At 33.0% G+C, this 25,582-nt stretch overlaps 2 protein-coding genes across 7 annotated transcripts in view; one reads left to right on the plus strand and one right to left on the minus strand.

The window, feature by feature from the left end:
• The first annotated feature begins 8,020 nt into the window (after positions 1-8,020).
• LOC125052628 (prominin-1-A) overlaps positions 8,021-25,582 on the plus strand; it is a 29,763-nt gene continuing 12,201 nt past the window's right edge. The window contains exons 1-6 of one of the 6 annotated variants that reach the window (XM_047653574.1): positions 9,626-10,871; positions 11,017-11,072; positions 18,612-18,832; positions 19,951-20,138; positions 21,027-21,122; positions 21,981-22,183. In XM_047653574.1, coding sequence (XP_047509530.1) covers positions 9,899-10,871; positions 11,017-11,072; positions 18,612-18,832; positions 19,951-20,138; positions 21,027-21,122; positions 21,981-22,183 — 1,737 coding nt within the window. In that variant the 5' untranslated portion in view covers positions 9,626-9,898. Of the gene's footprint in view, positions 8,124-9,625; positions 10,872-11,016; positions 11,073-14,681; positions 14,842-18,611; positions 18,833-19,088; positions 19,223-19,950; positions 20,139-21,026; positions 21,123-21,980; positions 22,184-25,582 lie in introns of those variants that run through there. The other 5 variants (XM_047653573.1, XM_047653578.1, XM_047653577.1 and 2 more) reach the window with 5 other exon arrangements.
• LOC125052631 (protein takeout-like) lies at positions 11,362-14,410 on the minus strand. The gene is made up of 5 exons (XM_047653581.1): positions 14,263-14,410; positions 12,586-12,808; positions 12,145-12,269; positions 11,915-12,067; positions 11,362-11,578 (listed from the first exon to the last, which is right to left on the minus strand). The coding sequence occupies exons 1-5, from the start codon at positions 14,330-14,332 to the stop codon at positions 11,427-11,429; spliced, it is 723 nt and encodes a 240-aa protein (XP_047509537.1). The 5' UTR covers positions 14,333-14,410; the 3' UTR covers positions 11,362-11,426.

Genomic DNA, 25,582 nt, shown 5'->3' on the forward strand with positions numbered 1-25,582 from the left:
TGTAACTATGTATATGTAATAATAAGAAAACTTAAATTATTGGACTGGTTTCGGGCAGATTTCCTAAAAAATAAAATAAAATCCAGTAATTTTAAAACCGTAACTGTTTCCTTTCTCTACAAATTTAAGGTATTATTATAATAATTTTTTATTAATGTTTATTATAAATACTTACTAGCTATTACATACAAAAACGTCAGTGTAAATATTGTAGCAAAACTTAATTCTCGGTCAACAGCACTCAGCCCGCCTATCGCGGCCAACAACTCAATTTAATCGTTACTACCTCCACCGACTTATAGCTAATAATTCTTCTTTACCTAATCTATCTATACTATCATTCAGTAATTTTATCGTAAAAAATAAGCTTTTTAAAAATAATATGATTTATTTACTTATTTACACTTCGTTACCTTATACAAAAATATACATATAAAAAAGCAAGTTACATAAGTTTGTAGGCAACTGGCGGTCTTATCGCTAACAAGCGATTTCTTTCATGCAACCCTAGTATGGAACATTAAAAAAGAAACACCTACAGAGGGTGAAGTAGGTACAAGAAGTGCATAAATAATTAACAAAAAGAACATAAAATAACATGTAACACTTACTACATATAACTAAAATAAAGTAAAAATATATATAAACAAAAATTTAAAAGCTAACCCAATGGTTGATGAGTCACAATTATGTATTTAAGTAGGTAATTACGAGGCAGAAGTAAACTAAATAAATCATTATATGTTAAATATGATTTTTATAACACACTACCATCCTGGAATCAAGTAAAATGAGCCTAAATAGTGGTTTGGTGTGTAAGTAAGCAGTCGCACGTTCGAACCTCGCCTGTGTATTAATGGATCTGTTTGTGGGTTTAATTAATTATTAATACTTCCCGGTAAAGGAACGCAACGTGTGTGGGGTACACACCTGCCACCCCAAAATAGCTGGAACAGTATTGTAATCTGACACAAGGAATAAGTATTATTATATAAATATGTAGTACGAAAAACAACCGAACCTGATTTCATTGAAAAACACCTCCAATCCTATAATTCATCGTTAAGCCATTGTAAGGGAGTCTCGCGTAATATATCTTATATCTATGACAATTTGTCACAGTTGGCAAGGACAGGAGTAACGCCCTTTCGTAGTCTTTGTCAGTCTGGGAACACATTTACGACATGTACCTTGTACTTCATATGTGGAAATGTTCGATAAAGTAAAATCGTTACTGTTTAATTGAATTTGTAAGCAATCTATTCCCTAGCATAGGAAGACTGACTAGTAGTTTAGGTTTAGAAGGATATTTTATTAAACATAGAAGAAAAATCCAATGTAATCACTCAAAAACTCTCTTATATACAATATATAAAGTATGGGTGTTAAAAACCTATAGTTACCAAGACAAGATTTACGATCGTTGATTTACACTTTTAAGTAATAAATAATTATTAAACCTTTGATCTTCTTACTAAAGATGAAAACTACAAGCATGTTTGTGTTTGAAACATTTATTATTTTCATGACTTTATTAGACATTACTAACAAATTATAACGTATTACTAACTACAGTGCAACTAGATAATAAGCAATTAGGAATGTATAACATAATCGTTTATAATGTATAAAGTAGCAAGAAACTACTAAAGGATATATTATAAAGGGACAATTAAAATGGCGAAGATAATAATGCCGGGTCAAAAGTCACGGCGTTCAACATTATTAATAAGAATTAATAGTTATTGCGGTTACTCGTACGTGATACGAAATTGAATTGCACAGTAAATTACATGGATATTTGCATATTATTCGCTTTGTGTTATTATTACAGTGAAGGAAAACATCGCGAGTAAACTGGAATTCCCTAGACCGAAAATGTTAGAGGCGTGTGTCAGGCACAGAAGGCAGATCACTTGCTTGCCTATTAAACCAAATAATCACGAATTTTTGCACTGACTTGTTTCATCTAATGTATGTATCATCTCATCATTTCATCCATGTATCTTAGAGATTTAAATTTCTGGAAACAAATACGCTTTGGAAATTAATGTAATGTGAGATAAAGTTTAGTAAAATATACGCAATATCACTTATGGGCTAGTGTTGTAGTAGACGTAAGTGATTCCCTAACAACATATACTAAGCTTAATTAATATATTTACCTTAACAGACCAATTAGCACCCATAGCGTGAACCTTCAAAAGCTCATTAACTCGTAAAAGCCGAGTAAAATTCAATACCTCATATAAAATAATTTTGCAATGATATCTTCAACATTTTCTTGAGTAAAAATGCATTTAAAACGTCCCGATTCTGTTATAAATTATGAGAGGAACGTGACTCACACACTAAAGCTTCATTTAGACGTGTTTATATGACGGAAGTTGTATTTTAAAAGCGTGTATATTGCACTACCGTCACGTCATTATCTCGTACAAGCTATGGAATATTCAGTAAGTATTGAACGAGTGTACAAATAGGAATTTCTAGTACTTTAAACCACTCGATATGTGGAACATATTTTTCGATTTGCAGCCTTGGCTTCGTTTATTTTTAGGTTAAAACTGTTAATGATTTCGCTAAAGTGGAATTGGATTTGCAGTTAATAGCCAAAAGATATTGTGGTATGGAAATTGTTTCCTGTAATTACAGTTTATATATCATCAAAAAATATGTTTCTTATTAAAATAAATGTTAAAATACAGTAATGTACTTTGATTTCGTCATATGTAAAATATTAACTTATTAAATTGATGATGAATTGTCTTATCACTTCAAATATACATTACATAGAAATTTACTTATTAAGGTAAATTATTTATATAAATCTAAGAGTTTAACATAATAATTAAAAAAAAACAAAAAATAATTGAATTAAATAGCTTTAATATAACTTCTAGTACTGGTTGTTATAAAAAACCTTTCATAAGCCTGTTCGCAAAAAATATAAAGATGAATAGATACGCAGCGTCTCGTAATTGAATTAAGAAATTAACGTCAACCGGCGTGGGCTAACTCAATTAGTCACATTATTCAACACAACACTGCACTCCAATCATTAATATCTGATCGACAGTAATTAGTTGAGCGGTTTTTGAATCGTTTCGGAGGATATGCTTCATTATATAATTCAGCTTCAATGTTCCTAATTGCTAATAATGGCATCGACATGTATTGAATGAATGGATTTTAAAAGCCTGTCACTTATACAGGGTGGCCAAAAAGTCGTGGATCAAACGCAAATAGGGGATAGATGAGGTCATCAGCGGCAAAAAATTGTACTACGGGAGGTCTCTAAGGTCAACCCCTGCAGAGTTATGATTTATTTTGGTTTTTATATGGAAATTGACTTTTTTTACTAATTCTTATTAAAATTCGAAAAAATCTACATCCTGTATCTTTTTCATAATATCCACTAGATTGGTACTGATGAGTTCTTGCGTTAGACATACTATTTATAGTTGTTTATTGAGTGTATTGAAGATAATATTAAGTTATACGATATAAATTTTTTTCAAATCAAAACTTTTGGTTTATTTCGGACCCCACTGTGAAAAAAAATTACTCTACCGAAAAGTGACCCTGTATAACAAGTTTTGGCGCATTTAATATGGATTCTGAAAAGGTATTACACATTTCCATGAGTCGCTTTAATATCTTTCTAGGACGAAAAAACAACAACGATTCGGACTTATGATAGATTATTTACCTACCTGTGACCAGTACTGTGTGAATCGGACTAGATTCAAAAAATTGGACAGATGGCTGGAGGGTTACGTAGGAATTTGAATAGACGGTGCAGATTAAGTATTATGGTCAGAGTCAGGAATTTTGAGCATATTTTATTGTAAAATATTTTGTTTCCTACAAACAACCATTGAGAAATAATTGTTTTAATACAATTATTATTCCACAATCGTTGTTTGTTATTCTTCCTAGAAAGATATTAAAGCGACTCATGGAAATGTGTAATACCTTTTCAGAATCCATATTAAATGCGCCAAAACTTGTTATACAGGGACACTTTTCGGTGGAGTAATTTTTTTTCACAGTGGGGTCCAAAGTAAAGAAAAATTTATGATTTGAAAAAATGTTATATCGTATCACTTAATATTATCTTGAATACACTCAATAAACAACTATAAATAGTATGTCTAACGCAAGAACTCATCAGTACCAATCTAGTGGATATTATGAGAAAGATACAGGTAGTAGATATTTTCGAATTTTAAGAAGAATTAGTAAAAAAAAGTCAATTTTCATATAAAAACCAAAATAAATCATAACTCTGCAGGGGTTGCATCACCTTAGAGACCTCCCGTAGAAAATTTTTTTGCCGCTGATGACCTCATCTATCCTCTATTTGCGTTTGATCAACGACTTTTTGGCCACCCTGTATATTATATTTAAGGTTTTACAAATGTATTCGCAAAATATTCAATATCTCTAAAGAAGCTAATCGATATTGTGCATTAAAAAATCAGTTTCAAATTTATAATAATAATAATAATATAAATTATCGGTGTAGGCTAAGTATTCGATAAAGGCTTTTTGAAAAAATGTTTAGTCATACTGCCGTCAAAACACTCACAACGCCAGGTGACTGGTGGATGCGTTGACGGATACTTGGGAATACTTCGTCGGGTACCAGGTTCCATATGAGGCCGATCAATGATCGTATAAAAAGCCTTCAAATTTCTAACACAACCTCTTAAACGATATAAAATACATATCATCACGCGACCTACTAGTAATAGGATATTACAAATCGGGATATTCACGCGAGCGATTCGCTTTCGATCAACGCCACCACTTAATGAGACACGTGAACCAATCTCCTTTAACCAGTCATTTTTCCAATGTTATTTTTCCATATTGATATTGTTCACGTGCATGTAAAGTCATATAACGATTTGCAAATACCGTCAAGTTATTTGCGCCTGAAGTGATTATTTAGCAAAGATATTTCTTGATATCCGGAAATCGATTTTATGAGTGATAGTTTCCTTTCATTATGAGGGGCATATAGCAAGATACACAGATGTGGACTTTAAAAACAACTATATGGAAAGGACCAAGGGAAAGAAGAAGAAGAGGGCGCCCCAAAAAGGGTGGAGGAAAGAAAAAGAAGCGGTAGCAGGAAGCGAATGGTGAAAGAAAGCTATGGAAAGACTTGGAAAAATCTGGAGGAGGCCTTTACCCGTGAAGGGGTTCCCAAGGTACTGAAGCTAGCTAGGATGTATATCTATCTATATATAGATAATGTATAAAATGTAAAAATCTAAACTGTTCATTCTTTTTTTGTTATGATTGGAAATCAAACGGGCTTTTATTATTAATATTTCAAGGCACGAAATTTAATATACTAATAGAGTGCAGTTATGAACTTACTGCGTACCACTGTAACCATAATTACTAGTGTATTCTAATGTTTAAAAAAAGTCAGCGAACGTTACCCCGGTGCATACTCGTCGTTACTAGATCGTCTTTCAACTTTACATTTCTAAATCTCGTTATGTGTAAGCATACACCTGGTTTGACTGAGATTCAATCAATTTTCCATACTTCGCAAGTAATTTACCAGAATATTCAATTTTCATTTGAAATTGAATAAGACCACGGTGATACCTTGTTAAGGAAGTTATTATATAAAATGCTTGTGCTATTTTATCAGGCGCCGAAGTAATGAAACACATAGCTATATTCTATATATTTATAAAAGTATGTTACACAATTTACTAAAGATATTTTTTGTATATATGAATGCAACAGGAGAAAGATGGTCAAAATAGAGAGAGATGGAGCCAGTTGGAGGAGGAGGAGGTGTATGAGGTAATTGGAAAAACATCAAAATTATTCTTGTATAAAATTTTAAGTGTGTGTATCTTTCGTAAAAATGGATGAATGTTTCAAGGAATAAATAAGTCTTAATTATTATTATTATTATGTATGTAGAGTATGTAACAAAAAAGAATATTTTATCGACGAATACATGATATATACACAAGAGTCAGATTATAAGAGATACCTTAGGCAGATCGGAAGTCGGAACCACTTTGTAAAGTTTAAATTTAAAAATGGAACAAATTTATTTGACGACATTGAACGAAATATTATCTTAGAACTCAGCAGGGGCTTATAACATTTCACTTACATCGCAGCTATATGGTACTAGGGCGCCGCCAACGCCTGAAGTCTTAGACAACTCTAATTAAGTTTCCTGCCAATGTTTAACTTTCTTATTAGATTTCATGTGTACCAAGACTAATTGTGCTTTTTGTAGACTTGTATATCAAAACAGTACAGTAAATATATGTTACTTATCATAACGCTCCAATGGCGCGACATACTAAAAAAATCAATTAAATAATATTAGTATGTTTTAGTAATATGTGTTAGCCTAGTGGTCAAGCGTTAGGAACTTCCCAAGGTCATGTTTTCGTATCCTGAATCTACGACAATGGATGCTGCCTCAGACATAATATAAATCATTTTTTTTTCTCCCAAAATAAATAAATATATATATAATTTAGGATTGCAATCATGTAAATTTAAATAGAGCAAGTTATGAAATTGTTTCACGTACGACATAATGCGAAAAAGATGTGAAGTAATCATCTCCGCAAAGCTCTTTCAAAACAAAACTTTTGCCTCTTCAAATGCGGAAAATTGCTACAACTTTTTTTAATAGCTGTACATCCCTTGGTGTATTCTAATTCCGACTGGGAAAAAGTTTTTCTTCTTAGATGCTTTTTATGAAAATTCCGAATTATTATCGGCTCTATCTTATGGTTTACTAGTTTCAATGATTTAATGCAAAAGAAATACAAAATATTTAATACTAGCTGGCCTGGCGAACATCGTACCGCCTGACAGTCGATTCTTTATTTTTTTAAATACTTAGAGCTGATTTACACAGGGTCAGTAACTGACTACAAATTCGAGGCAAGTCAGTGCTGACCCGAAAAAAACCCTGTGTAAACTGATTTGAAGTCAGTACAGTGGCTTGAAGTCAGCGCTGACTTGAATATTCGGACACGAATATTTTAAAGTCAGTTGGCGCCCCCCGCCACCCGCGCACCCCCGCGCCAGCCAAATAAACCCCGTGTAAACAGACAAGTCAGTGCGTGGCTAGTCACTGCCACTGCGTTGTAGAGTGACCACGTTTTTTTCGCTGGCGATAAAAATGAAGTTTAGCGAAGACGAAACCATAAAATTGGTGCAATTATATGGCCAGTTTATACTCCGCAGGATCTTCAAATCGCAATTGCTTCAGCAACAAAGCAGAGCCACCAGTTTCGTTTCTATCGTCAATCCATTTTCTTACTCATTGTCGTTCATTTTTAGTTATCTCATTTTCTACCATTTCTATTAACTCATTCAACAGCAAAATTGATAAATTTTTCAACAAATAATTAAATCGTCGTTACAGTTGTTTTCGCGAATTCATTTTTCCCACTGACTTCACACACGTGTGGTCATCGTGAGAAACGCACCACTACTACTTACTTCATGTAAACAGTTAAAGTCAGTCGCGGCGCCGACTTTGGCGCTGCGACTGACTTGTCTACTTACCCTGTGTAAATCAGCCATTATTCTGCTATTCGGGACACCGACTGGCTAGTAAGATAAAAAAAGAAAGTTGATAAGACAACAAATACATTATGTCAAAAAATTAAAATTTACCTTCCCAGAACCCTTCCACTAACACTTGAACTTTATGGTATAGTATTAAAGTTCAAATTGTTTTTAAGTATTATTACGAATATTTTGTATGGGAATATAGAAAAGTGTTGTTTTTAGATCTTTTCACTCAATTTTTTTAAATTTTTCTCTCCTTAAGAACCATCCTCGTACTTCAAGGAATATTATAAAAAAAGAATCAGACAAATCGGTCAAGCCGTTTTCATGTTATGTCGTGACAACGGAAAACGGGTTTCATTTTTATATATATAGATTTGTTGTAAGATCGTTTTTTCAAAGAAATTCTGCGTTCGAAACCTGGCTGTGCACCGATGGTAAATTTTCCAATGTTTTTAATTAGTGAAAAATCATGAAAGTCGGTCCAGTTGTTTTCGAGTTCTAGGTGTTTAAATAGACCTGACTTTGTTTTAATTCTGGTAAGTAACTTAAAATTTAATTTTAGTACTAATAGTAAAAAAAATCTAAAATAAATTACGCTGCTAATAATATAAGAAGTTTAAACGAATACAATTAATAGACGTCATAGGACCTAATTCGTTTAAATGTTCATGGCCATACTAAAATACTGTAAGCAAAGTTGAAAAAATAAGGAAAATATCAGATACTTTGTTTATCAAGAACCAAATGCTGCATTAAACGCCCATTAATTACAAATGAAATGAAATTCAAATCAATTCTGTCACATTTCGGATGTTCAAGGAAATTGCCTGTAAATCACTGGTCATTTCGAAGTTATGACTTAATTACTTTCAAACGGCAATCTGAATTTAGTGATGCATAAATTGCAGGAACTTCCTAATGCCTCTTCGTTTGGGAACCAGATTACTTCGAGAACTAATATAGGCCGGATATTAGCACTTAGAGTTTGTTACCTAGAAATTCTAAATGTTTAGCTTGAACAAAATCATATAATTATAACGTCAATCCGGTGATGCAAGTGTGAAAGTATAAGATACATATGCGTAATAGTTAATTGCTCATTTCATGTTGCAGACTCACTATTCTCCATCAATTATCTCTAAAAGGTGTCGTTTAAAACGGCTAAAAGCTCTGGCTACCTGAGAAGATGGGCCGCGCCCTAGTTATCACGGTAATTAATAGAAATATGACTACACAGGGCCGGTATATCAATTATTATAGAATTCAATTTCAAAAATTTAATTAATATAAATTATCTTCAATATGCAATTCTATAACCAAACAAGCGTAAAAAAATATTGTTTTTATATTTAGTTTACCTCATATAAATAACAATTTGATTATCCTTTCATTAAATGATAAAAAATCAAGGTTACAAATGGCATATTTCGATCGACAAGCAAAACAGTCTTTTGTTTTGGTAGCCGAGCGATAACTGGTTTCAGTGCGGTTGGTTGGTTTGCCATTTTTGAAAAGTTGATCCGACAGTTGTAACAAAAACTGGACATGTAGATACGGCTCTGGTGATACATGAACATGACACGATACCGAGACCCGCTGACCCGTTTTTAGCAGACACTAGTCAATTTACCCTTAAAAAATCTCGGAAAACCTCACCCAGTAAGAAAGCAGTATGTTGACTTAACACACATATGGCGCTTAACGGGCACGTGCCCTCATTTTCAGCCGCAAACGAAAAGACACTTTTAAACCTTTTGACACCTTTTAACTTAAGGGTCATTTTACTTTGTGTACGCAAAGATTTCGAAAATCAAAGGAAATGTTTAAGAAAACTTGGACGGAATGTTCCTTTAACAATAGCGAATGATAATGTTTAATGATTTGTTTAAATTTTGAAACTTATAAGATTTTAGATTCAACGTGACAATAGTGTTTTATGTACAATTGATGTGTGTAAAGATTAGAAACACCTAGATAATTTAAGCAACGTGGACTATGTACCGAATAAGTTTTTTTTTAGATTAATTTAACATCACTCCTGACATTAAAATATTTTTGTTATAAACCTAAAGAATGATCGGGCAGAAATCAAACAAAACGAAGTAATAGCTCCAAAACGTACATCCTTAATAAGGTACTCTGTTTATAATCCAGTAAAGGCAGGGGCTTGACATGACACGATTGTGCAACGTCGTCGGCAGACTGCTAAGTGCTCTAAATCCCCTGTTCAATGCCCTACTCCACAACTTAGTTCATCATTGATACTTGTAATGAAACGTCGCGAGCTGTAAAAGTTAGCTATGGCATAAAAATGAAATCCACTATAATTTACATAATCCTTCTTAATCGGGTTATGTCGCAAATTGTTATTAATTCAGTGAATCAGATAAACGCTTCACGAGACTCGACCGAATCGAATTTTTCTTTGCCGCAAACGGTGACGAGTTCGGAAACGACTCTCGCGGTGTCGACCGGAAACAATCTTAATGTCACTCCGCCCGACATCCCCGACGAGACGTTGGAAGCACGACGAGAAAATTTCCGAGCAATCTCACCAATTTACCCGGTTGAAAAAACGAATTCCGATGAAAAAAGTGATGAAGAAACGTTCAAATTGCTTTCATCTCGCGAAGGAAATTCTTCGGAGAGTGAGGTAAATGAAAAAGCAAATGATATAAATAATACATCGGCGTCACAACTCGTTTGGGACAATTGTTACGAAACCTCGTATAGAGATAACCACCAAGTGAATGCAAAAGTCCACTATGACATGGAAAATGCCCATCGCCTCGAGATTGACAATGGTGGGATGTTGAAAAACAGGGAGTTTCTAGAAAATAACGGTTCACTCGCAGTAAGGAATTGGCTGGAGAAATATAACAACCTGAAGAATTCAATAGCGGCGCGTAAGTCTACCACGGAGATGACGACGGAAATATCTTCTATTGCCTCCAAGGATTATTTTGACGAGGCTCCAATGGATATCGGCATGATGAAAGTGAATTCCGTACAAATATTGCCAATAACGAAAGAAATTGTTAGAGATTACGAGTTCTCGGAACCTTATAACGTGACTGTTGATGTACTTGTAACAGAAAATAACATCAAAGCGAGTTACAATGACGATTGGTTCGAAGGGGAGGATAGGACGAAAATAAAATTCAGTAGTATGCCGCAGACACAAACCTATTTGATACCGAAATTCAAACTTGAAGAGGGATTTCACCCTTTTAGTTTTATGTCGCAGTTTTTTTCGATGATATATCCTTTCGATTTTCCCGTCGGTAAGTCTGCTTTTAGACCCTTTTTAATGTTTAGATTCGAATATATGAATATTTATTTTCGTAAAAGAATGCACTACTATAGTTTATTTTAATAAACTAAAACAACTTTAGCTTTAATTTTGTTTAAATAATGTTCTGTTCTTAGGTCTTATCAAGGATATTGTGTGGGGAAAATTTACATTTCCATATTCATTTTTACAGGTAATTTCATATATCTAAATGTTATGGCTAGCTGCGATTCCATTATACAAAACTTCATAATGAATAGTTGGAAATTACATTACAGGACTCGTAAATCCTTAATACGAGTTAAGGATAACAATGTATTTTAAGTTTAGCTTTATGATGCCTACAATAAAGCACTGCAGATACTTTTGCCACTGTAGGCTATACAGATTTAGTACCAACACACGGCTAGAATTTATAGGACTAACCATAATGTAAGGCTCATTAAATCGATCATTATCTTAAACCTAGATTTAAAATCAAATTAAAATCACAGAATATTATATATTTAAGGCGGTAATAGTCAAGTTATAAATTTATAAAATAGATTTAATCTACAAAAAGCTCATTCTTCGGAATTTTATCGAAGAATCGTTTAATGTTATCAAACGTCGCTTTGATGATCGTATCGACCACTGGTTTGCCAAATTCGTCCACAACTTGCTTCCAATTTTCATTCAGAAATAGCAAAACAGTTTCACCTGAAATATAATGATTTTGATGAAATACACACTAGAGAATCAGGCTACCACTAAAGCATTATCTCGTCATGACTTGACTAATATACGTATTTCTTTTGCGGAAAGAGTATAAAGTAAAAAGATTACATAAAATCAACAGCTCCCTTTCGAAGTCAACTAAAAGTATTATTCCGCCACTTTTTAATCTTAAATATTGAAATCAAAATAAATTCCACTGACCAATTTAAATTAATACTGTACGAGTAGCAATCAAAATTACTCTCTTATTCATAAAAACAAAAACAATCGAATTATACTGTTAATAGCAGAGCTTACTTACAATTTGACGAAACTTACTTAATTGGGGATTTCCCTTAAACAAATTAGTGAATGCAAACGTAACTTTTTCTCCAAACTGATACTTCACTTTGTAATCCTTCACAACTCTATATTCAACGCCATCACGAACCACATCTTGGAATATTAGTTTTGACTCAAATTGGATATTGGCTGAAATAAGACAAAAATCAAAATCACAAGAGAATAAAAATACCATTGACATATTCATTACAAATAAATTTTCTTACGTGTTTTTATTTTAGCATCCCCATCTCCATTAATGCTAACAATCAAAATTCTTCCAGTCGCTGAGTACTTTCCTTTTACGGTCAAATTACAACGCAATGATAGGTCCGCTTCCAGATCTAAATAACTGAAATATTTTATTTAATGTACCACATTCACCGGGTTAATAAATACAATTCCTTATTTAACATAGTGGCAATTAGATATCTAACTGAACTAAATTCCTGTTAAATTAAGGCTGAATGCACTTGTAAGATTCCGGATGTTGCAGGTGCCCATGAGCAGCACGTGTGTAGTTTTTTCAGAACTTCTTGTCTTTTTCGAATAAGAATTAGTAAATAAGACGCTAATGTTTCAATTCCGCATATCATAATAATTTTAAACATACATTTAAATTAGTTCAATTTAAAAGATAAATGTAGGTACCATATTTAGTTAAGTACCTTACAGTTTCCACCACGCATTTTCGGAATCCAGTTAACAGACCGTCTCGAAAGTGTATCTGTAAGCCTCCGGGAAGCTCCAAATCTACTTTTTCCTGGTGTAGAGGATCCGACGAGTTTATACCTAAGCTAGGGATGCCCTTTACAAACAGAGGGATTGTTTCTAGAATATTCGGCTTTAAACACTCCGTTTTTAGCCCTGGACATGGTTTTATGTAGTCGGCTGTAAATAAAAAATAATATATATAATAATGTAGAACTCTAGACAAAATTAAAACATAAAGAATTTTATTTTTACTCTAAAGTACACTCTTAAAGGTGAAGGTTAGACAATAAATTCAAAACTGTGTCTATGACTACTTGTTAGTGGTTAAAACCGGCGAAATCTTTGTATATGGAATATTTCTGCAATCAAATTTCAAAGTTCATGTGGAATAATATCAAAAGTTGCATAATACATTTATTGTCAACACTACTCTGGCCTTGCGGATTGCGGTTTATTTAGATATTTTTAAACACAAGTAAAACCGAAGGCCCAATAAACCGCACTGTATTGAGCTAACCTCAAGTGTGTACACCTTGATAAAGGTTTATATTTCAGCAAATGCAATTATTTCCATATTAAATAAGACCTGATTCTCAGCAGTGGTAGGACTTCTCGAGTACAAAAATTACGTAGCTAAAAGCCTAGCAATTTCTCGTTCCTCACAAGCCGTATACTTATCAGAAATATTTACTTGAGCATCATGGATCAAGTAGAATCAGAGTCATATGAAATCTATTTGTAATATCTTAAAAAACTTTTATAACTTCTGATAGTCTTTAGTTATATTATCAAAATTCTACCTTTGAGCAATAAATAATTGCAAAATCAAAGCCTTCGAAATCTGGTTACGATATTATAACAGTTCAAAATTATTGTGTAACGACGATTGCTTGCTTAAGATAATGACATACACGTATTATATTGAGTAAATCATTGAAAATTAATGAAATGCAAAACACCGAAAGTGACCTCCCGGTCATATTGGGAAATGCTATTCCTTAAATGTCAAACAATGTCACAAAAAACGAAAATGTGTCATCAGATGTTTAAGTTAAAATAATTATTAAGTATAAAATTAAAACTATTTTGAAATAGAGCAAATGTGTCATTTTTGTGAACGATAATGAACAGAATTACGAAAGATAATAATTAGTATTAATCTATAATGAACATAAAATAAAAAATAATTATTGTGTAATTTAATTTATTTATTTACACTTCGTTACATTTAAGAAAAAAATATATGGGAGGCAACGGCCTTATCGCTAACAAGCGATCTCTTCCAGGCAAGCCTAGTAAGGGAAAAACTTAATAAAGTAACATCATGGGTAAAGTCCATAACCAAATATAATATACAAATAAATAGAATCTACCAACCTTAATCTTAAATAATTCAAAGAAATAAACTAAAAACTATAAATTTAAAAAACAATAATTATTTTCTATTATGTGTGTTTGTCTAAAATAATTGTGTTCTAATTTTTTAAACTAATATGAAACGCAATTCAAATAACGATTTCTTAATTAAATCTGTAACAATAAACCCAAAAAAATTAAATTTTGAGTGAAATAATGTACATGTTTATAAAACGGTCGCTCTAAATCAATTTTATAAATTAAAATATACTTACGCGCAACTTTTGCCGTCGCATAATTGCAAAGTGTTATAATAAAGAATAATTTTAAATTAGTCCAAAACATTGTGAAACCGTTATAAAAAGCAACACACGCTTATGTTGTACGAAAACTTAAGCTACACTGATACGGATGCTGGCTAGATACATCAAAAGTTTCTCCCCATTTAATTGTAATTTGGTTTTATAGATGCTCTCATGTTTATTTTATCATCATTCAGTCATTACGAGAAATAAGTTGGTGAAACATTTGCTTTATTTAATTCTGTCATTTATTTTATCATGGAGAGCGCAAGAGTTGGATCACATATAAAATTAAAATTAACAGTGACGTAGACGCAGCGATGTGTTTGGCAATCGGGCTTCAAAGGAGACTAAACTTAAACATACATAACCAATCTATTTACCACTTGTCTACTTTGTAAGGTCTGTGAAAACTTATTTGTGTATGATAGAAGAGAGTTCTAGTCATCACACAAGATCAGGAAAACTGGCACAGAAATGTTTCAGCCATGCCCTAAGTTTTGCTATTAAACCAAGCTAGGCCAGGGCTGGTACGTGACATTTATACAAAACGTATGTCGTATTTTATTTATTTTAAACACATCTGTAGTTTAAAAGCTGGTTTATATAACGCGTCAAAACAAAGTAATTTGTTCAGGGCTTAATCGTTATTTATTATTGTCCTTTACTTACGAGAAGTTTAAGTTTAAGTTCTCTTTGAGGTAACCACACTTTCTAATTCATTTCTAATGTTTTTTATAATGCACAGGTCCAATTACCCTATTAGACTAAAGGTGACATGCAATAGACGCAGTTCGATACTGTAGTTTTAATTTATGATTGTTATCAATTCTCAACGAAATGTGAGATTACAATCGCTTATAACATGTTTCGAATAAATTCCCATGAATGTTTATAAAATAATAATTGTACGAAATTATACGAATCTGCATTTTTCACATATATATATTTGTATCATTGTGAGAGAGTCCACGATATGGTATGTATAGATGTAGTGTAGTATGTGATGTTGCAAAGAAAATAGTCGAGTTGTATTCATTTTGACAATGAAAATATTTTTCCACTTCTAATGTTACAATATTTTTTATCATCAGTTTTCGGTCAACTGATTGTATTTACTGTTACATTAGCATATTCGTATATAGTATTTAACGTCTCACACTATCTAAAAATTATAATATTAAAAGAAACTTCATTTAATTTAGGAGACGAAATTCCCTCTTAAATTTATGTCACGAAATAAAAACACTTTTCACGCCATAATATTGATAATCCGGAAACAATGCTTTTAAAATGTCAATTTCAAAGAACAACATTCATTTTCTTGGTATTCAGTGTCTGGCAATTATTCCAAAATGCATTAACTTGTTTTCGTTAAACTTGCTATAAGATAGTCTAGGTTTGAACCACGCGGTATCAACATCGATAACACAGAACACTATACAACGCTTCCTCTCAAAGTGGCGAAGAATACTTCAAGTCCTTTGAGATAATCCCACCACCTTAAACCTTTGATCCTACCCGTAGGGCTCCGTCTGTTACCTTAGGTCTCTTGGTGGAGACATCCCGTACTTATTTATATATTCACTGTTTATGTGTTACAGTACGTTTGTAGGCCTTAGGGATCCGTAGGGTTGTTAGGTTCTTACATCACACCCTCTCATATATTTAGTTATCTAGTCCTGATTACTCATACATACATTACATATACTATACATATAAATTTAAACACATTTCACAGACCACTGGATAGAATGCAGTACACTGGTAATCACAGTATATTTTAAATTATGACTATACCAGAAACAATTTAAAAAATTCGTAACAAAATATTGGATTTATTTCAAAGCAACACTTAGGAATACGAGTCAATATAACTATTCAATAGTCCTTAAGCTTGATCTCGATGTGATGTTAAATCCAATTGGTGTTTCTCTATTGACTTGAGGTCTACACTAATTGGTTAATTCAGCAATTTGATTGGATTGATCGATCAACGTTTCTCGACTGATAGCTGCTATTCGGGTACTTAATGTACTACCACTAGCTTTGACAGGAGCATAAACGGCTATTTTGGTTCCTGGAAGTCAGTTGTGGAGGCAAGCATTTGCATTTGCGTATTAAAAATTGTTATTAACTTAATTTTAAACATTTAAATACCACCACAGATCAAGTTTAAAACGTAGTTCACTGCTCTGTGGCATTAAATATGTTATGCCGTTTTTCACTTAGTTATTAATCTACAATTAGAGAGCTTTAATAGAGGATGGCTTTAGTGATAATTTACGATAAAATCTGTTGTTGTTAAATAGAGGTTTGACAAGTATTTTTCGCGTTAAATAGAGTTGTTTTCATACCGTCAAATATTTTTCACAAACAAAGTAGTTTTATTAGTTTTAATAAATAAACCGATATCTATCTGTGTGACATTAATGTTATTGTTTATAATGTTTACGCATTATAATAAAGATTATACACAATCCTTAAACATACGTTTGAAATGAAGAATAAATTAAGTATGAAAATGTAGTCGTTTGTGTCTTAAAATCTAAAAATACCTACTGATGAGTATTCCAAAAGTTTTAAACTCAGTCTTTTAGTTAAGAATATTAGCCTATATTTGTTTAATTGTCTTATTCGAAGCCTTAGAGTGAGTCAAGGCTTAGAGTGAGGTTACCGTAACATTTTCATGTACAGAAACTCCAAACCTATAAGGAAACATGACCAATTATTGAATTAGTTTTTATGTTCATTTTATACGATTTGGCAGGGAGTAAAAAAATACTTGATCACAAAATATTTTTAAGTGTCGATATTTAAGATTAATAAAAGAGAAGGTCTTATTTTTATTGTTTTAGTTTTCGATAAATTTAAATGGAAAAAATATGTCGTGAGTTGAAGCGAAGTGAAGACCTTAAATTTAGATAACTCATTTTATAACGTTTACGGAGAATACGTAGTGAAAATACTCATTTATTCAGAGGTAACTTAGTACACTTATAATAATAATTAAAGCCCGTTTTATTTACTATGAATATACAACTTATATTTGTTACATTTTTTTTTTGTTACCGTAATATCCTAGCTTCCTTCAGTACCGTTGACCCGTTCACGGGTAAAGGCCTCCTCCAGTATTTTCCAAATATCTCACACTATAATATCTAGTGTACACTTATGAACGTTAAAAAATCTAAGCTTCTAAGTTTATATATACTGCGAGTTCTAAATTCATAGAACGGATGGGAATAACTGACCATAAACTCTCCGTCAATCGCCAAGGTTTTATTTATAAAATAAAAATGATGCTACCCACTATTCATAAATTAAAAAAAATAATGAACTACGGTAAGTTGGAGACGCAACACAAACATTTACTAACACATGCTCCGCATAATTGTATTTTTTTAAATATTTTCTTAACGTTTCTTTTACACTAATTTTGCCTCAATTATTAAAATAAAACCTTCAGTCATAGCGTAATCCTTCTAAACTAAAAAACATCGATAGAATGTTGATACTTTTTTATGACGTAAGAATACTTTTCCTCACATTACGATGATAAATGAAAGTATTTACATTATAATAAATACCCTAATAAACATAATAACACACTTAGCTTCATAATGATCGCATGTGTTAGCACTTTTTGTGTAATCCTAACGATGTTGATGATAAATGTTACAAAAATGTATGTCGTTAACTTAACATTGCCTTCTTTAAATTATATAGCCTTATGTAAACATTTATAGCAGTATTGGATTATTGGCTTGAGCGAACCCTCAACCCTGTTGTCGTAGGTACGAACTGATCACCAGCTATGCACCAATGGACCGTCCTGTCTATGTGCACTTGACGGTGATGGAAAACACCATGAGGAAACTGGTATACTTCCTTTCTCAACCGGGGGGTCGCGACCCTTGGGGGGGTCGAGTTTGATTTAAAAGGGGGTCAAGTACACCGCAGTTAAAACCAATGAAGGCTCATATAACGTTGGTATAGCTGATAAAAATCTATGTACATATTATTATAATTTTACAGTGACGGGGTCCGAAGACTGTTTTACTTAACTTTTTGGCTTTTTCGTGGGTCGCGACATAAAAATGATTGAGAAACGATGCTGTAGACCCAAAAAGACGTCAAAGTCAAAAATCATTTATTCATGTAGGTAACACAATGTACACTTGTGAACGTCAAAAAAAAAAAATATACATTAAATGCTTCTAATTTTACATTTACTGCCTCAGAAATCTGATGCCAAGACCCACGCCTCGCCTATACTTGCTTCTGTCACTAAACTCATAAATTAATAATAATATTTCCAGTCCATCAAGATGGAGTCTACGTTCTTGGCATTCATCATAGCTTTTGCCTGTTTTGCCTTGGTGATACCAATATACCTTCTCATTTTGGGCGTACTGGCATTACTGTCAGGTTCTAACCACGATGATGAGTTGGAGACGGGAGCCTTGTTCCCTGATGCTGAACCGGATTGCAACGACAAAAGTGTTGTGATTGTGACGTTCCTTGTTGTTCTATTGTGTGGGTAAGTAAATATTTATATTTAGAAATTTTAATCTAAAGATAATTGAAATAACATCAACATAATAATATCTTTATTTTTTTTCATTTAAGGTGAATACTAAATATCTAATGAAATTGTAAGAACTATAATTTTTTTGAGTAAATTCATACTTTGCATACTGGCAACACCTGGGTAATATAAACAACAATTGGAAACTTTTATAAAAACGGTAGTTTAAAAACGTTGTCATTTATAAACAAACCTAAATAAAAGATATTAGCTTAAGATAAACTTTGGGTGATTTATTCTCTTCTTTTATAAGTAGCTATCTAATATGCTAATTAATACACCGTATTAGTATAACAAAGCGTATAGTCGGACTGCGGTGCCGGTACAAGAGCATTAAAACAGGTATATGTTGCTTTTTCTTAACTTATGTTTTAATTAATCGTCGATTATACATTTTAAACACATAACAGCGTGCTAAATTGAACTCTACCTCCAATTTGATTCGAGGGCTTTTAACGCAATTGGACCGCAGGTGAAATTCATTCAATCGCTAACTATTAACGCGACCCTCTTAGTGACAACCCTTACAAGGGAAACCGATTGGAACTGGTTAATGTAATTTAGTCTGCTTTTTACTATCTTTTTCCTCTTTTTAATTCTTAATTTGAATAAATGTGAACACTGACAGTTGATCGAGTTAAATGTTAATACGATTAACTTTCTAGAATACAGTTTTCAAGGCTAACTTCCCAATGTTACGGATTAACAGCTCAAACATGCAAAATGTGTTCGTTGAATATCTAAAAATATATCTTACAACGCCATCATCACCTGGGGGTGTCCCACGATACTAAAATTTCTGACATGACAAAGAGATATTTTATCTAATTTAATCATAATTACTTTATATGATTAAGTATATATTAGGTATACTATAAGCTTTTAATGATTATTTGAAGTCTGTAAACGAATATCATAAAAATAGTGTGTTTTGTAAGATTATTCCCTTTTATGGACCTGTAGGGAATGTAAAACTGGTGTTTTAATAGCACAAAACTTATTAAATAACTGGGGTTTTCACGCACTATAGGCTGCAAATAGAGCACTTATATTAAATTCATTATTTTCAGGTCACTAATATCAGGAATGGTGCTAAGTAACGAACAGTCACGTATGGCGGCGGAAGATAGTCGCAACGTGGTAAGTTGCGCCTGCACAGATATAGCAGCCTGGCTTTCTGCTGCGGCGCGAGAGTTGCATCAAGGGCTTGTACCACCAATTGACATGGTATTATATGCTTACAAGAATGACTTGAAGAGTGAGTATTGTAAAGATTTATGATAATATAATAAGTATAAGGCATTTAAAAGAACTTTTTTTAACTTCACTTGCAATTTTTATTGCTTAACTTTTTATATCCTTACTTCTAAACGTACAAAAATAAATGTATTAGATGCCTACCATTATGTATTTTGACTCAAATATATACTTTATTTGCACTGTGAAAAGAGTTATTTATGATTATTTCAAAAAAAGGTTTTACGTTAAGAAAAAAAAAACAAATGACAATTTGAGCATTCATTTATAGGAAAAACATGTTTTGAGTTATAGGTTACAAAGGTCATTTGGATAGAACATGCTAATTGACAATAAACCGTAAACATTGTGTTGTCTTAAGTCTTGACACTAAAGGTTAAATCGTGAAATTTATGGCTAAAGGAAAATCTATAAAATAGTTTTCATATCAATGCGTTAAACATACGAGAATTCTTATATGTTTGAAAATAAAAATTATCCGCTTCTGTGAACAAAAGACGCGCTTTCGAAGTGTTTGAAAATAAACATTTTCACCTCGATAATCAAGAAACTGAGTTATCACGAGATGCATTCTATGGCACATAGAGCCGGCACATAATTGTGACTGATAATAATTAGTTTGTCTTATCGAACTTATGGAACTCAAATAAGCGCATTCACTTAACATCTAACGATCTTTGTACTAATAGTTGAAGACCTAGAAGATAGCTAGGAGTAACGCAGGCTTATGCGAGCTAAAAAAAGAAAACAAACGAATGTGACAATCGTGAACATGTGTGTGTGAAACAAACCTAATAATCATAAATATTTTACATTTATGTTTTCTCGAAACTCGTACCCAAATCGTAATTTTAAACTATGATAATATTAAAATGATAATGGTTTCCAGACGTCGACACTCTTTTGGGAGATCCGATTCAACAATCGATTGCTTCGGAGAGCGGCATCGATTTCGTTCTGGATTCATTAATGGATATTGTAATTGGTACGCTTTTAATACCTTATATTATCCGTGACTTCACTGTTGTAATTATTTGCGATACTATTCATGCAAATCATGGGGCAGATTGCTGCAAAGTTCTTCACTGATTATATTGTTTATGCTTAACAGGTCACCTAGTGCAAAGTGCGACTTTAGTTAACTAATTACATAGGTTAACGACTTTTTTATTGTCCGTTGAGTGAACAAACAAAATTATTTTAATTCTAAAATTAATTGTTAGTGCCTATAGTAGTTCATTAATTTTTTAAATTTGTATTATGTTTTTCCTAATTAATTTCTTATGTTAGTTTTTTGAATCGTGTGTAATTTTTTCATTAGTTATGCATTCTTGTCGATTTAGGGGTACCTGTTAGGTCAGGATTATGTTTTATTATAAATATGCATAAATAATAAATAAATATGAATAAGCAGTACAATAGTTTTATGTAATTTTATGTGGAATAAACAGTATTTCCATACAGTTTTTCTTTACGAAAATAGTTGTCGTGAGAAGTTCCACTTACGTTAAGGGTGAATAGAAAATTATTTTTCCATTATAAAGGGTTGAGAGGGTAAAGGTTAACAAATACATTTTTTTCAATGTCATGAATTATCGATATTTACTTATACAACAGCCTTTAGTGACAATATATGCGTAGTATTTGTATATTAAATTATTTGTGTAATATTTTGTAATTTGGCAATATGACGCGAATATCACACAACCTTAACTGTTGATACGCATAACAAAAAGTTATGCGTATCAACATGATTTTCTTGTAATGTATAACGTACATTTTAATAGAAACAATATCATTGACGTAAAACAAGGCCGATGTGACGATAACATTGCATTTACAGAGAGCAAGGAGCTGTCATCAAAGATAACATCTCTACGCAACTACACGATGAAGGCGAGAAGTTTAGCTTCTGTTGCCTCAGACAGGATTCAAGAACTACGGCGACAGATCGACAACTTGAAGAAGCTTTGTAACACCAAGGACGCCCCGCTGTGTGACACTATCAATACGAATACGCTGAAGTTGCAAATGCAATTCGATTCAGTAAGATTTTAAAACAATAGTTTCAGAAAATAACTTAAATGCATATGTTTTTCCATAATACTTTTGTACTTTTTGATATTGTCCAAACTCAGTTTTATAGCTCATTCAGTAACCGTTACCGTCTTTAACAAAGCTAGTAGACAGTAGTAGTAGACTTTAGGTTGACAAACGTTGAATCCCACCAAAACGTGCACCACTAGTCTCGTGTTGGTGCTGCTTGCTACTTGTTGATTTTATTGAAATTGTAACATAAACCATCCCAATTTAGAACTAAAAGTTTATATTGCCATTTTGTGTGACGACTGACGCTTGACCAGTGATACTTGACATTTATTTGGGATGACTCCTATAGGGCGTAGAGACCATACTCTTTGTACGCGAAAGAGTTCTTACCTTGTGGCCATCACTAAATCTCAAAAATGTCCAGTTCTCAACAATGGGCTGAATGTCTTGGCATTTACCGACGAAACACACTTGTCTTGCACAGGCTTCGAGGTTAAATTCCATCTAAGTATGAGCCTAGCAGACTATGACTTATTAGCTGAGACTAGGTCCAGCTGGGTATGCGTGCGATAGCAGGAATGGAAGAGGTGGCAACAATTCTGCGACTCCGCTCCTGCATGTTATCCAGTTATCCAGTTACTTGGGAATGACATCAAATGCCCTATCAATAAGCAAGATATCCACTACTGCTTCAGAGTCAAACTCAAACTCAAACTCAAAATATCTTTATTCAAGTGGGTAACCAAGTACACTTTTGAATCGTCAAGTTAAATTAATCGTAAATTTACATTTACTACCAGTTCGCAAGTCAAGGGCGTAGAGCGGGTAAGAAGAACTGGCAAGAAACTTTCCGCCACTCTTTTTAATCGCCAAGTATTGTCATACAAATTGTTTGAACTGGAGCAATTCAATCCCAAGGATTAGGATCATTTAAGTAGTTATCAAATTTATAAAAAGCTTTGTTGATTAATTTTCGTTTAACGAGGGCTTTGAATTTATTTAGTGATAATTCTCTAATTTCGCTTGGGAGTTTGTTGTAAAAACGAATACAATTTCCATATAAGGAGTGGTTTAGCTTTTGGAGCCTGATTGGTCGTACACTCAAATTAGTTCTATTTCGCGTATTATACTGGTGAAAGTCACCATTTGTTTTAAAATCGTTTATATTTTTTTGGACATACAACAAGGCTTCAAGAATATATTGACCAGATAGTGTCATAATATTTAATTCCTTAAACCTATTCCGTACCGACTCCCTCGGAGAAACACAACAAATACCCCGAACAGCCCGCTTCTGCAGCACAAATATGGATTGAACCTCTGCAGCAGCACCCCACAGTAAAATGCCGTACGACATAACGCTATGAAAGTAGCTATGATACACAATTTTAGCCGTGTCCTCATCAGTAAACTGTCGGATTTTCTTTACTGCATATGCTGCAGAGCTCAGCCTATTCGAAAGAGTCTCTATGTGTGGGCCCCATTGGAGTTTACTATCTATTGTTATGCCTAGAAAAACAGTTTTGTCAAGAAAGTTTAGTTCACTGTCCTTAATTTTCAGGTTACCAATATCTCGCTTTACGCTAGTAGTTGTAAATCTAATACATTTTGTTTTATTCTCATTAAGCAATAAGTTATTTACATTAAACCAGTTAACTATACGAGAGATAGAATTGTTTACATCGTCCAATAATACGTTATTCCTATTCACTTTAAATAGAAGTGAAGTGTCATCAGCAAACAATACCATCTCATGAACTTCGTTGACAAAGAATGGGAGGTCATTTATGTAAATCAGAAATAAGAAAGGCCCGAGAATCGATCCTTGGGGACGCCCATTGATACCTGCGAACCCGGAGAGGTGACTCCATTGACATGAACTCTTTGGATCCTTCCCTTTAAATATGAATTCATCAGGCTGGAAGCTTTGGCATCAACGCCATAGTGTTGAAGCTTTCCAACGAGTATATCAGGATGAACACAGTCAAAGGCCTTTGACAGGTCACAAAAGACGCCGACTCCATCATATGATTCTTCCCAGGCGTTAAATATGTCCGAAATCAACTTCACACCGGCATCGATTGTGGAGCGACCCTTAGTGAAACCATACTGTTTATTATGTAAGAGTTTATTTTTATTAAAATGTAAGGAAAGCTGGTCTAGCATTATCTTTTCAAAAACTTTGCTCAACGCAGGGAGCACGGAAACAGGTCTGAAGTTTGACGGATCAGACTCACTACCTGCCTTGAACAACGGTGTAATCTTACTTAATTTCATTTCGTCCGGAAAGACTCCACAATCGATACATCTGTTAAAAATTATAGACAATTCAGAGCTTATTACATTAATAACGGAATTTAAAATGACTGTTGACATACCCCATATACCATTGTGGGTGAATGAAATTGATTTATTAAATTGTATGAACGAAAAAGACTAAGTATGCGTACACTTGAATTAGAATGACAAAGTAAATTGACATTAAAGTCCCCACACACAATTAGCCCTTTATTACACTTTACTAATTTACACAATATCTCCTCTAATACATTTTCAACATTATTATAGACAGCTGATGGAGGACAATATAGACATACAACAATGAATTGCTCCAGTTCCACACAGGAGATTTCAATAGTTAGTTCTACAGAGAGGCTGATAATATCCTTTCTTTCTTTGCATTTAAGTTTTTTACTTATTAGGATTAATGAGCCACCATGAATTGCATTTTCTCTGCAAAACACACTACCAACCCTGTGGTTACAAAAATTAAACAAAACTTCATATTTTTTTAGCCAGTGCTCTGTTATGCACAAAAAGTCTATTTTTTGACTATTCAAGAATAGTTCAATTTCTAATTCTTTATTTTTCATCCCCTGTATATTTTGATGAACCACAATAATTTTTTGGGAATGAATTTTATCACATAATATACTTACCTTATTATTGCAAGAGTGGTGCTCTGTTGTCCTATTATCTAATTTAAATAAATATTATTTGGAATTTCTTCCAACGTCTTATAATCTAATGCTTGCTCAATAGAAGCAAGGGGTCTAGCCAAATTCTTGGCTGTCATCTCTATAAAATATGATAGCGAAACAGCTATCTGTCTTTTTAAGAAAGCAGGTAGGTAATAATATCTACCCTAAGCCCTAAGTCGCTAAGCTAGACATCAAATCTAATCCACACTCCATTCAGGCCAAATTTGCGATTACACGATGAGTTTCTCACCACCATATCTTCTATAACATTCAATAAAGCTAATAAGGATGATAAGCTCAATTTTTGCCATATGGACATCGGTTGTATTACAAAGTTAGCTGCCTATGTGGTTGAGCACTTAACACTTGAGATCTTAGAAATTCACGCCGCTGCCAGGCTGAAAGCAAAAGAACT

The sequence above is a fragment of the Pieris napi genome, chromosome 9, assembly GCF_905475465.1.
Source record: "Pieris napi chromosome 9, ilPieNapi1.2, whole genome shotgun sequence".
Taxonomy (NCBI): Eukaryota; Metazoa; Arthropoda; class Insecta; order Lepidoptera; family Pieridae; genus Pieris; species Pieris napi.